The sequence below is a fragment of the Scyliorhinus canicula genome, chromosome 16, assembly GCF_902713615.1.
Source record: "Scyliorhinus canicula chromosome 16, sScyCan1.1, whole genome shotgun sequence".
Taxonomy (NCBI): Eukaryota; Metazoa; Chordata; class Chondrichthyes; order Carcharhiniformes; family Scyliorhinidae; genus Scyliorhinus; species Scyliorhinus canicula.
Genome location: NC_052161.1, coordinates 54,359,702 through 54,373,879, shown reverse-complemented (window position 1 = coordinate 54,373,879; position 14,178 = coordinate 54,359,702). Strand labels below are relative to the sequence as shown.

At 42.8% G+C, this 14,178-nt stretch overlaps 1 protein-coding gene across 5 annotated transcripts in view; it reads left to right on the top strand.

Moving 5' to 3' along the window:
* Positions 1-14,178, top strand: part of ide (insulin-degrading enzyme) — a 245,968-nt gene that overhangs the window by 87,107 nt on the left and 144,683 nt on the right. For all 5 annotated transcript variants that reach the window (XM_038822333.1, XM_038822331.1, XM_038822334.1 and 2 more), the window contains one exon: positions 5,328-5,440. In XM_038822333.1, the coding sequence (XP_038678261.1) occupies positions 5,328-5,440 (113 nt within the window). The remainder of the gene's footprint in view (positions 1-5,327; positions 5,441-14,178) is intronic.

The following is a 14,178-nucleotide window of genomic DNA, read 5'->3' as shown; positions in this document are numbered from 1 at the left end:
AGGTGTAATATGAACTAGGTACTGTAGTATCCCTCATGTTACAAACTGAAATTTTACCAGCATACTCCCATACTCGTCTTTTCCCCAGAACTGCAAGACACCAGCGTGGTGATGCAGGCTCTGGAATTCAAAACAGAGAGCACTTTCTCTACTAGGAGTGGAGCTGATGTCATTGCTTCCGTCCTTTCGGCTAGATCCAAAATGGAGTAAAATGAGCTTTTGAAAACACCAGGGAAGGTTTTTATTTTGTTTGTGTTTCTGGCTAATCAATTGTTTAGGCTCCACCAGAAATTAGGATTTTTTTTTCAACGGGGAAATTGAGGAGTTAAGATACATGAATCTTGTTCAGGGTAAAGTCTCTAAGCTGCAAATACTTGAGGATGGTTTTGGGATGCCAAATTGTTGACCTAGCTGCTCAAAGGATGACTAGGAAGCGTCTCTGAACAGTTCTTCTAGCCAATAATTGCCCCGCTCTCTGTTGGTCGAAGAGTATTCATAATAGGACCATCACATTTGGCAGAGTCCACCTTAATATCACCATAAAATAACAAGATCTGGAGGAGGGCAATCCTCCCAAGCCATTAAGACCAGAAGACAAAAGAGTAGAATTAGGCCATTCAACCCATTGAGTCTGCCCTGACATTCAACCATAGCTGATGTGCTTCTCATCCCCATTCTTCAGCCTTCTGTGGCAAAGTGTTCCACAGATTCGCCACCCTCTGGCTGAAGAAATTCCTCCTCCTCCCAGTTTTAAAGGATCGTCCCTTTAGTCTGAGGCTGTGCCCTCGGGTTCTAGTTTTTCCGACTAGTGGAAACATCCTCTCCACGTCCACGCTCTCTAGGCCTCTCCGTATCCTGTAAGTTTCAGTAAGATCCCCGCCCATTCTTCTAAACTCCGAGTACAGACTAGGGTCTTCAACTGCTCCTCATAGGGCAGTTAGGGGCAATTTAGTATGAGCAATCCACCTACCCTGCACACCTTTTGTGTTGTGCGAGTTAGACCTCCGCAGACACGGGGAGATGTGTATTTGCCCTCCCAGCTGCCGACGGAACCGTAGGAGAATGTTGAACAAGGACCCCCAAGTCCCTTTGTGCTTCTGATTTCCTAAGCCTTTTCCCTTTCGAAAATAACCTATGCCTCCATTCGTCTTGCCAAAGTGCACAACCTCACACTTTTGCAAATTGTGTTCAATCTGCCACTATTTTGTTCACTCTCCTAGCCTGTCCTTCTGCAGCCCTCCTGTTCTCAATACTACCTGTCCCTCTGCATGACTCTTAAAATCAGGAGCACCAACCACCGAGCAGGATCCTCTCTAATAGCTGCAACTTAGTGGGGGAAATTATCTTCATAACACTGTCTAATGGAAACGCCAAGATAAAGGGCAAGTTAGCAAGGGAAGGTGATTTAACCCCACAGGCATGGCCTTCAACTTGGCAAAGTTAATCATTTATAACCAGAAAAGGCACTAAAACTACATCCACCACTCCAATAATGGAAGGGATCCGAAACACCAGGATTCAACACAAACAGCAGCAAATCATCCGCATAAAGAGTAATCGTTTGTTTCATTCCACATTCCAGATCATCAGTGGGGCTGACTAATGGCTTCTGCCAAAAGCTCAATGGCCAAGGGGGACAAGAAGGCTGTCCTGCCTAGGCCCTCTGAAGCCCAAAGTTTTACTACCGTAAACCGTTCATGAGCACTACTGTTACAGGTCTATGAAACAAGAATTGAATGCACTTGATATGATCCTCTCCCAACCCAATGCCTTGCAACGTGTAAACCAGATAATTTCACTCAACTTGGTCAAAAGCTTCCTGTGCATCTAGAAAATAACCAGCCCAACAGTGCACGCTTTTGAAAAACCTGTATCAGCAACCTACTACTGTTATTACCCTTCCCCCTAAACCTAGTCTGGGTCTCCCGTACGATTGTCAGCAGGATGTCCAATCTATTGGCCAGAACCTTGGATAACAATTTTAAGTAGACAGTCAGAAGAGATACTGACCAGGAGGACACACTACTTCAGAATCAAGAGATGTTACTGTCAAGTAGAGAGGTGGCAAAGACCCTGACTCAAAAGAGTGACAATACATGCCCACCAATGGGTCTAACAACAAATCTTTAAACTCCTCATAAAATGCAAAAAGCCATCCAGTCTCGGCACTTTACCTGACTGAAGCCCTCAAGCAAAAATTCCAACAAAATGATCCAAGATGACTATACTACTGATAAAGCATGAGGACACTAGGTGCAAGGTTGCTCTTAGCACAAAATACAAATTTTAGTATGGTATTGATGTGGGGCTGAAAAGAAAGTCCGTACCCCGTGTAAGTACCTCCAAATGTCCACATATTCAACCTTCTCACATGCTGAGGATGTGCAGGATTGGTCACGCTAAATTGCCCCATAAAAATAATAATCACTTATTGTCACAAGTAGGCTTCAATGAAGTTACTGTGAAAATTGGAAAAAATGTATTTGGCACTCTAAATTTAAAACATTCATGTTGGGCGGCACAGTGGTTAGCACTGCCGCCTCACAGCGCCGATACCTGGGTTCGATCCTGGCCCCAGGTCACTGTCCTTGTGGAGTTTGCACATTCTCCCCATGTTTGCATGGGTCTCACCCCCACAAAACAAAGATGTGCAAGATGGATGGATTGGTCCAGTTAAATTGCCCCTTAGTTGGAGGGAAAAAATTTAGTTGGGTAATTTCAAATACAGAGCCACAAAATTAACCTTACTTAAAGCCATGCCTAAATTTATAATGCCTACCAATAGTTTCCCCCCCCCCCCCCCCAATCTGATCCACCTTTCCTGCACCTTTCTCCTCTTTGCTCCCTCCTTCTCTCTCTCTGTCTCTCTCTCTCTCTCTCTTTCTCTCCCCCCCCCCCCCCCCCCCCCCCCCCCACCCACACACACACACACACCTACACTGCCATTAGCACTCTTTCCCTTTGCCATCTGGCCATTAGCACCCGGTTTCGCTGGGTTTTTGTGGCTATGACTCATCTTTCATTCTCACTCCACAGTATAAATATTTCCCACTTTGTCTGTCTGTTAGCTTTGACAAAGAGTCATCGGACTCGAAACGTTAGCTCTTTTCTCTCCCTGCAAATGCTGCCAGACTTGCTGAGACTTTCCAGCATTTTCCCTTTCGTTTCGGATTCCAGCATCCGCAGTAATTTGCTTTTATCCAGTTCTCTCGTGACATTAGTTATTAGAGTATTTAGGTAATTTTCCGTTGATGCAGTCAGCCAAATTACAAGGTAACTTTTCATTTCTATCAGATGCTTTGGTTATCTAAGTTGGATGAGCTCTCCTTTTATCATTTAGACTGTTAGATAATATGTCATCCCATATGTGCAAAGAAGAAAGCAAACTATCTGGAGTTGAGGAACTACGAAGAAAGATAAATAATTTGTTTTCCTATTTAATTACCGAAGTTCTTGCTTCATTCTAGGTTGTGGGTGAGATCAAAGATTACATGTCTGTTAGTATATTTTAAAGTTATTTGGTCTTGTAATACATTTTTAACATTGGTGATCTAAAAGTAGATAAAATTTGATTTAAAGTAGGACTCTAAGTAGGTGGTGGTATTGTCACTGGGCTAGTAAGGGCAAAATGGGAGAATTATACTCCTCAGCAAGGCTTGGAGAGAAGCCCTTTACAGGGTCAACTCTACATCCTCATGTGCCTGATTGAGCCTAATTCAATTCAAGGTGCTAAATAAGTTGTATTTGACCAAAGCCAGGATGGGTGTTTTTTTTTACTTCCAAATATCGAGATTAGATGTGACCACCGTTCCCTTGCCCCAGCTGACCATACACATATGACTTGGTCTTGCCCCTGACTTGCCAACACCTGGGCTTCCTTTTTTTTTTAGCCCTTGTCAGGGATAGTCCGTTTGGAATTACTCCCTTGGTAGCCATATTTTGGGTTTCTCTCACCCCCACAACCCAAAGATGTGCAGGGTGGGTGAATTGGCCATGCTAAACTGCCCCTTAATTGGGGGGAAAAAAAGAATTGGGTACTCTTTTAAGTTTTAAAAAACCAAATTGGGGTTTCGGATTCACTAGCAGTTGACTCTGGGGTAGAGCACAGTACTGTGCTCACCCCAGTCCAACGCCGGCATCTCCACATCTCTGGGGTAGAGACGGACGTGGTCCCTTTGCCTCACTGATAACCCGGAGGTGGATACCGCTTGTTTGGAGGTCTCCATTCCGCCAAATTGTGGCTGATTTGGGGATTTAATGTTCTTCTTTCACATGGAGCAAATTTAATTCACCATCAGAGGTTCAGTAGAGAGCTTCTACCTGAGATGACAACTGTTTATTTCCTTTTTTAATGATTGAGACACCATCAGCCGTTGGGGAGCCCCCAAGTTTCAAAAAAAAGTTTTTCTTTTTGTGGTACTTGCATTCTTGTGTTTCTATTGATTTTGTTTGTTATTATGTAAAACGTAAATAAACATATTTTTTAAAAAAAGTTTGCTATTGGGCAAGTTGATTCTGGAACGTTTTTTTAATGCAAGTAAATAGTATTTGCTGTCTACTATGGGTTGGAGTCAGGTAGAAATAACATAGTTAACCATAGAAAAAAACTAATTGTGTACTTTGAAGTGAAAGTAAGTTTGAAAAGTGTACCTTTTTTTTGTTCAAAGAACACTCCCTTACATTAAATGATACTCAGGAGATTTTACTTTAATACATGTGTAACATTTCAGGGATATATGGCAACTTGATCAGGCCGTTTCCCTGCCTGGCTGCCTTAATGTTAGTACCAAGAGGGCACTGTATTAGTTCCATCAGCAAATGTTGAAGGAATGATTCCGAAGTTTGACTTTACTGTTAGCGAATTAATTCTTTGCACAGCTGAGAAGAATGGCAGTCGTCTTCTGGTTCTCCACACCCCACTGTTGCAGCTGGATCTTGATCCAAAGCCCATTACCTGTCTTTTAGCAATTCAATTGGCTTAAGGAAGTTATCAAAGGATACAATTGGTAAGACATTGCCACAGTGATCAATTAATTCCACAACAATAAGTGAGAACCATGACTTCAGACCAACTGGACTCACGAGATACTGAGAAATATAATGACCATTAGAAGTAGGTTTAAAACCTACAAAAAAAACTTCTCCCTCAGTGGATTTATAGTTTCTGCTAAGAATAGATAACATTCAACATGGACAGTTAAATCTAAGCAGTGTGGCTGCAACTGACCTGGATTTTGACAGGAGTTGTCACATGATAGGACTTGGAGCTTCATGTTAGCACTGTAAATGTGATGTATTTGTATTTAAATGGTTTATATTGGTTCCAGAATCCTTGAATGACCTGACTGAAATGGCGGTAAAGCTGTTCGCTGAGGTGGAGAACAAATTTTTACCTGTCCCTGAATATACTGATCATCCTTTCCAAGAAGAGCACCTGAAGGTAGTTGTATGACTTTGATTGTTCTCTGTCTCTGTCTGTCTGTCTGTCTGCCTCTCTCTCTCTCTCTCGCTCCCACCCCTTTAAAAAAATTTCCCAGCTATTTATAAATCAAATTTATTTTTCAATACAGATCTTCAATCAGCAAGCTTCGGAGTTATGGACAGACAAGGGCATTTTTCAGTTTGCTTCACAGAATTTTGAAACCTTGTTAATAGACTGAAGCTTGAGGTTTGTTGAGTAGAATTTTTAATACAGTTTGAAAAATAAGCAGAAATTGGCTCATTTTGGTGGAGAACAGCGAAGTCACAAGGAAAACGGTGTTACTTCTGTGTTAGTGTGACAATTTTAACAGAAAATGTGATGGTATAGCTTTGCCAGTACTCACAATTAGGAAACTAATGTGAATTATTATTCAGGAGCTTAGATGGATAAAAGTCCAATATTTAAGAATAGATGTAAGACTACTTATAGTCTCAAAAACCTACAATGTATATGTCATAGAATTTGAACACATAGCTGCATACTTTGTGCCAAATAGAGAAGTAAAATACCGCTGTTTGCGAAATTGCCTACTTCAAGATCAGGTCCCTAGCTTGGACAGTGTTTGATTATGGATTCATTTCATACATTTTCCAGCAAGACTACTACTCCAAAATGGTTTATTGGTACAGTCCTGTAGCTGCCTATATCTAAGTGATATGCAACAAAATTCTGAAAACATATTCTGCATAAGGTTTGCCATTCCTGCATTGCAATTATGTGGTTGTCAAATTTCATTTTTATAAAAATTCAAGCATAGAAAACAATACTTCCATTATATGTTTTATCATATAACTTGTTTGGTGTGAGATTTCCTCTTATTGTTATGTTTACACTTTAACAAATTTAATGGAGCCTTTTTAAAAATAAATTTAGATTACCCAATTATTTTTTCCAATTAAGGGGCAATTTAGCGTGGCCAATCCACCTACTCTGCACATTTTTGGGTTGTGGGGGCGAATCCCACGCAGACACAGGGAGAACGTGCAAACTCCACACAGACAGTGACCCAGAGCCGGGATCGAACCTGGGACCTCAGCGCCGTGAGGCGGTTGTGCTAACCACTAGGCCACCGTGCTGCCCTTAATGGAGCTTTTTAAGGAAATATCTGATTGGTTAGATAAAGCAAATGTAATTGGTGTGCTGCACATGTTTTCAAAAGCTATTTGGTAAGGAGATAAAGATAAAGCCATAAAATGGCCAATTGTATTCTGGGTTTGGGAATTGTTTTAAAAACTAAAAAAATTATAACAACATAAGTTGGACATCAGGTAAAGTACTTTGTGCAGTTTTGGGTTACCCAGAAGAGGAAGGATATTAAAGCCATATGATGTCAGGCATGCACAGCTATAGTTAGGAGGAGAAACTTGAGATACATGGGCTTTTTGCACTGAATAGGAACGTCTGAGAGGCGATTTAATAGAGGTTTTAAATATTGAGACATGTTGAATAGGGAAAAACTGATTTCCTCCAGTTCTGGGAATTGGCAACAAAGCATTTAGTTCAAAATAATCACTTGAGGAGAGACGGGTTACGATACTTCTGTCTTTTTGCAAATTGTGAACTTTATTCCATCTTCCAAGGAAAGTTGGATAGCTAATTGAATTGAAGAAATGTACAGGGAAATTTTGATTTGGCAAAGAACTGATGCAGATATGATGGTGTCACACAACCTTTTTATTGTGTGCCATCATTAACAGAACTCCAGAAGAAAATACTTGCAAGATAATTGTCTTTCTACTTAGTCTTGATACTTTACCATCTGTCCCTCTTTATCTGTAACATGCAGAAGTCATGTCCCTCATTGAGTACTAATCATGGTCCATGTTTGTTTCACAGTGAGGCCAAAAACATTGGTTCATAAGGTATTGTCTGCCAATCACCATCACCGTCTCTTGTCCTGATACAGAATTCTGTATTTGCATGTGATTAGATCAGACATAGGACAAATGGAAATTATTCAGGTCACAAAAGTGGGTACAGATGATTAAAGATTTGGTCATTTTGACTGTTCCTATAAGATTTTACAGTCAATCTCTAGTGCATCCCACTGTTGCTAAATTTTGTTTTGCATTCAATACTTTACCCAGAAGTCCATATTTTGTGGGTTTTCTCTTTCTTTGTGTGAAGAGTGCATTTTTGATATCAATCATAAGTTTACCTTCTATAGTTTTGAAGTACAGTCAGTGTGTAGCCAGATGCACAGCAGTACAATAAATGACTGTTTTTTGTGTTGTAAGTAAGAATTTTGGCCAAGAGACAGGAAATACCTTATTATTCTTCATGTAGAGCAAAGACAGTACTTTTTTGAGTATAGCATTCCCTCAGTATAGTATTGGCTGAATGCCATTCAGAAATTCTAGACTGAAACAAGAAGCTGTAATCTTCTGATTCTGAGATTGACATCACAGATCGTGTATGGAATGATCTGTCTGGACTATATACAGAACAATACTTTTCACTTTACTTTCGTACGTTTGACAATAAAACAACTACAATACAAGCTGCTTTTTGTTGTGCAGTTCAGCATTCTGTTGTGATGAATGTTGAAATTTCTTTCCAACTTAAAGGGCAATTTAGCAAGGACAATTCACCGACCCTGCACATCTTTGGGTTGTGGGGGTGGGACCCACACAGATACAGGGAGAATGTGCGAACACCACATCGACAGTGACCCAGGCTTGGAACAAACCCCAGTCTTCGGCCTCATGGGGGAGCAGTGCTAATGTTCAGTAAAGGTTAAAAGCCTGGGTTAGTGTGTGTTGACTGCTGCAGTCATGTTTTTAAAAAATCTTGGTTTTAAAGATTGGGAGCCAGAGGTGCAATTAAACCATCATTTAAAAAAAAAACTTGAGCTAATGGAATTTTGTTTTGATTCCCTGTGAAATTAATTAAATTTCAGTGTGGTAAGATGATGCCATTGCTTGGTGGAGAATAAACATCTGACCTTTTATAAGAAAAGCAAGTCTGTGCAGTTCTGGATGAAACTGTGACCACAAGTCAGGTAGTTTTGCTCTCTGCAGTTCAGTTCAAAGAGATTAACAGTCTTTAAAGCAGTGCAGCCTTGTCTGAGAAGAAGGGGAGCTGAAACAAGCTGAGAAACAGCTTCTGAAGGCGTAAAACCAGAATTTCTGCATAGGTCAAGAATCAGATCTTGTCTTTAAAAATATTTTTTATTCTCCTTTTTCACATTTTCTCCCAAATTTACACCCCCAACAATAAACAATAATCAGCAACAAATATGTTAACCCCCATATCAATAACAACGATCCCATCCTCCCACCAAACCCCAAACATTAGCCCGCATGTTTACATAAAAAAATGACAAAAAGGAATCGCCCATAGTCACCCTTAATACTCCCAATCCCCCCCCCCCCCCCCAAGCAACGCTCACAAACATCTCCTACTCCTTCAAAGAATCGGCTCATTCGCGCCCTCGTGAGGTGTGCTGTGAATACCACCTTCAGGTGTATCAGCCCCAACCTCGCGCACGAGGTGGAGACATTTACTCTCCGGAGCACTTCACATCAGAACCCCTCCCCCATATCCTCTCCCGAGTCTTCCTCCCACTTTGCTTGGCTCAAATCTGTGGTTCCCCCGAAACGGCATTTCCCTTGACCCTGCCCCCAACCCGAAGTGTTGGACAAACTGCCTCCAAATTCTCAATGAAGCTTTTATTACCGGACTCCGAGTATTTCCCTGGGGCTATCTGGAGTGGCGCTGTTGCTAGTGCTTTCAGTCTCGACCCCCTGCACAAACTCTCCTCCATTCTGACCCACTGGGAGTCAACCCCTCTGACTGAGCTCCGCACCTTCTCCACATTCGCCGCCCAGTAGTAGTACATCAGGTTCGGAAGACCCAAACCCCTTGCCTGCCTTCCCCCCTGTAGCAGCACCTTTCTCACTATGGCCACCTTCCCTCCCCATATGAACGAGGTAATCCTTCCCTCAATCTCTCTGAAAAAAGCCTTTGGCAGGAAAATCAGTAGGCATTAAAAAATAAACTGAAATCGTGGCAACGCATTCATTTTAACTGCCTGTACCCAAACCGCTAGTGACAGAGGGAGACCATCTTGCCAGATCAGATTTCACTCTCCCCACCAAACTAGGGATGTTGTACCTGCGAAGCTCCCCCACTCCCGGGCAACCTGCACCCCCAGATACCTAAAGTGAGTCCCTGCCCGACGGAATGGCAGCCCCCCCCATCCATGCCCCCACCACCGGTCGAGACACCACAAATTACTCATTCTTGTCTCGATTCAGCTTGTACCCCAAGAAAGACCCAAATACTCGAAGCAGCTCCAATATTCCCCCTATCGACACACTTGGTTCTGACACGTATAACAGCAAGTCGTCTGCATGTAAGGACACCCTATGTGCCCCCCACCCCCCTCCTAATGTTCGAAAAGAGCTGCCTCCCTCTCACGAACCCCATCTGATCCTCACCTATCACCTTCGGGAGGCACTACTCCAGCCTACCTGCCAGTACCTTCGCCAAGACTTCTGCGTCCACATTCAGAAGTGATATGGGCCTATACGACCCACACTCCATCGGATCCTAATCTTTTTTTTGCAACAGTGAAATTGATCCTGCCCCAAAGTTTGTGGCAACACCCCTTTCCCTATCGCCTATTCAAACATCCCCACCATCAGGGGTGCCAGCTTATCCTTGAATTTTTTATAATATTCCACCGGAAAGCCATCCGGCCCTGCCACCTTCCCCGACTGCATCCTCCCAATCGCATCCTTTATCTCCTGCTCCACTATTGCTCCTTCTAATGTAGCCCTGTCCCCCTCCCCTAACCTCGGGTACTCCAAACCCACCTAGAAATTCCTGCATCTCACCGTCTCTCCCGGGTGGCTCTGACCTGTACAACCTCTCATAAAACTCCTCAAAAACCTTGTTAATCAGATCCAGAGCCACCACCAACTTCTCTGCCTATCCCTCACCTGAACAATTTCCCTTGCCACTGCTTCCCTCTGGAGCTGACCTGCTAACATACTTATCTCCTTATCTCCATGGTCATAGACTGCTCCCCTTGCTCGTCTCAGTTGACTCACCGCCCTCCTGGTAGACAGTCGGTCGAAGCTCGCCTGTAGTTCCTTCCTCTTTTCTGGGTCCCCATCTTCTGCATAACTCCTATCTACCTCCAACATCTCATCTGTTACCCTCTGCAGCTCCAACCTCTCCTCTTTGTCCACCCTGGCCTTAAACAAAATTACCTCACCCCTCTCCACCGCCTTTACAGCCTCCCAGACAACTGCCTTCGACACCTCACCCGTACAGTTCAAACCTACATATTAGATGTCTTTAAAGCAGTGTCAAGAGATCTCCCTTTCTTAAAGAACATCTCCGTAAATCAAATATTTCTGTGTGCCGTTGGTAGATACAGTGGATTGAGAGTTGTGATGTTTTTTTCCCCTTGTTTTTAAGTGGGAATAAAGATGGTAATTAAGGGTCTTATATTCGCTCTAGTTATTTTCTAGTGTGATATTAAAGATTTTAATACTGCGTTAGTAATAAAGTTTGTTTTAATATACCAATCACTCCTGGAGCGAGGTATCCTCTCTTCAAAGTTTTGAAAAAATTTAAATAAAATATTAGGTTTCTGTCCAATATCCTAATCACAGTTGGGGCCTGGTCTGGGTTTGTAATACACTTTTATTTTGAGTTTGCTAAGATAATTTAAATCTCAGATTTATTCTTTTGTTTTTATTTGCTTCATAAGTAGGTGTCCCTTTTTTCTCTTATGTAGAGATATTTGCAAATGTAGTCTTTCACTGCTGCAATCACTGATTCAAAATGTCTCTTCTATTTTAGTATTTGTCTAAATTTTCATTTGACCTCTGAATCCAAGTTTTTAATGACAACAAAATTCCAGTTAAGGGGCAATTTAGCTTATCAGCAAACTCTGGCGATGTTGGACACTTTCCATACTCCCTGTCTCTCGCTCAGTAGCCACGGCGCCTGTTTCATGATTTTTATAAGCACACTTGAACCTCGCCGTTGAGAATTCGTCCCGGTAGAGATAAAGAATCGCGGAGGGCCCGGAGAATACCGGGTCAGGTCCGCTAATGATATGCCACGGTTGTTTACGTTTGAAATGAATGCATTGACGCTGGTGGCAATGCACTGGAGAATTGCGATTTGGCGTGAAACCGGCGCCCGGCACGATTTCTACGACAAAACCGATTTTCTGCTAATGCATTTACTGATTCCGGCGTCAGTCGACGGAGAATCCCACCCATGGGGTTTGTTTCCACATGGATATTGATGACACACAACTCTACCATTCCAACTGTCAACCTTCTCCACTGCCTTTATACTGTCAGACTTTTTAATCTGACTTCCAGTCTTGAATAGACTGAATTTTGAGCAGCTGAACCTCGGAAAACTGAAGCCATCAGCTTTGGCCACCAACACAAGACCTATACCCTTACAGTCAACTCCATCCGCTTCCCTGGCCTCGATCTCTGCCTGAATCAAGCTATTCATGACCTCTAAATCCTTTCTGACCCGGAACTGAGATCCTGATCGCATTGACTCCTCCCAAAAGCTGCCTCCATTCAGCTTCCTAACCTTGTTGACCTTTAACTCAGGCCATTGTCATTGAAACCCTCCTCAATGCTTTAGGAAGAGGAGCAATTTGGTTTGACCCCTACCCCTAAACTGTAACTTGCCTCCATCAACTTGGTTTGACACCATATCCATTTGAACTCTGTCCAGCAGAAACTTGTTAACCTCCGATTATTGCTCAGATTAAGTGAGCTAACACCTACTACTTTTGTGGGTGAGAGTGCCACAGTCCTACCACCACTTTATGAAGAAATGATTGCTAATTCCTTTCCCAAGTGGTCCAGCACTAATTTTAACGTTATGTCTCCTGGTCCTAAATTTCTCTACCTATGGACAAATGTTCTCATCTACCCTACCAATTTCTTTCAAAATCAGAAAGCTCAATTTTATAACCCTTAACCTTCTATATTCCAGAGAATACAAGTCCAGTTTATAATACTTTTCTCATAATCTAACATTTGAAGTCTCGTAGCATTATGCAGCAATTATTCCAAGACCAATAAATCCAAGGTGAAGTAACCAGAAATGTACCTAATACTCTAGATTTGGTCTAACCATAGCTTTGTCTAGCTGGAGCAAAACTTCCTTTGCTTTCTACTCCAGCTCTCATTATAAAAGGTAGCACTTTGCTGTTCATTTTGGGCATTTTTGTGATCCGTGTCACCCGGTCTATTTAGTCTCATTGGGGAGGTGACTGCTTTGTGGACCTTCTCTGTTCAACCTCCAAGCATGATCCCAAGTTTCCTGTTGCTTCTTCTTTCAATTCTTCACCTAGCTTCCACTCTTGATCTTTCTCTCCTTGGCCTGCTAAAATGTTCCAAAGAAGTTCAACGCAAGCTCAAGCAGCACGTCCTCTTTCAACTCCGCATTTCATAGTTTTCTGGGTTTGTCATTAAGTTCAATTTTATGTCACAACTTCTGATCATTTTGTGTGTTTCTTTTTGCTAGTTCAGTTCTTCTTTTGATTCCTTAGTAATCCTTGGAATCAAACAGCTGGTGTCCAGAGTTCAGATCTCATCTAGATGCAACTTTAGTTTTTGTGCTTGTGACATTACCTCTCTTTTGGCTTTAGTACCATGAAATCTTTTTGTAACTTCAAGTGTCCTACCACTTTTCTATCATTTTAAAAAAAAATCTTTTTATTCTCCACATTTTCATTATTTTCATCAAACAACAAAAGAAAAACAAACAAAATAACGATGCCCAAAGAACAACAGTCCTCCATATACTGTCTGATACATTCATTTGTACATTCTAAGTCAAAGTCGTCAACAAAATTAGTAAAAAAGTAAACTCAGCCCCCCCCCCGTGTTTAATGGCACCAGGTTCCCAAAAGTGCATGATAAACAATTCCCATGAATTGTAGAACCCCTGCTTGTCCCCCTTAGCTCAAATGTCACCTTCTCCAATGTCAAGAATTCAAGTAGCTCCCCTCTGCCGCACCAAGGCACAGGGTGGAGAAGCTGACCTCCACCAACTCTGCACATTTTTGGGTTGTTGGGGCGAAACCCACGCAGACACTGGGAGAATGTGCAAACTCCACACGGACAGTGACCCAGAGCCGGGATCAAACCTGGGACCTCAGCGCCATGAGGCGGTTGTGCTAACCACTAGGCCACCGTGCTGCCCCGTAGCACCTTACTTGACAGACCTCCCCACAACTCTTCTTCCCACTTGGCCTTAATCCCTTCCATGGACACCCTGACCTCCTCCAAAATCTTCCCATAAATTGCCGATACCACCCCGTTCTCCAATCCCCCTGCCGTCAGTACCTCTTCAACAACAAGAAGGCCGTTGCTATCGGGAAGCTCGGAACTTCCTTCCTTGCAAAGTCTCTGAGCTGCAGGTACCTAAGCCCTTCTTGCCCCCCCCCCCCCCCCCCCCCCCCAAAAATCAACTGGACCCGACTTTTCAATGACAGAGGAAGGTTGTTCCGCCGTGCCAAGTTGGCCTTCACCCTCCCCACCAGGCTAGGGAAATTGTACGTATGGAGCCCCTCTCCCAGCCCTGTGCCACCTGCACCCCCAGATACCTGAAGTGGGTCGCCGTCCTGCGAAATGGCAACACCCCCACTCCTGGCTGGGACACCATAAAATACTCACTCTTCTCTAAATTTAATTTAT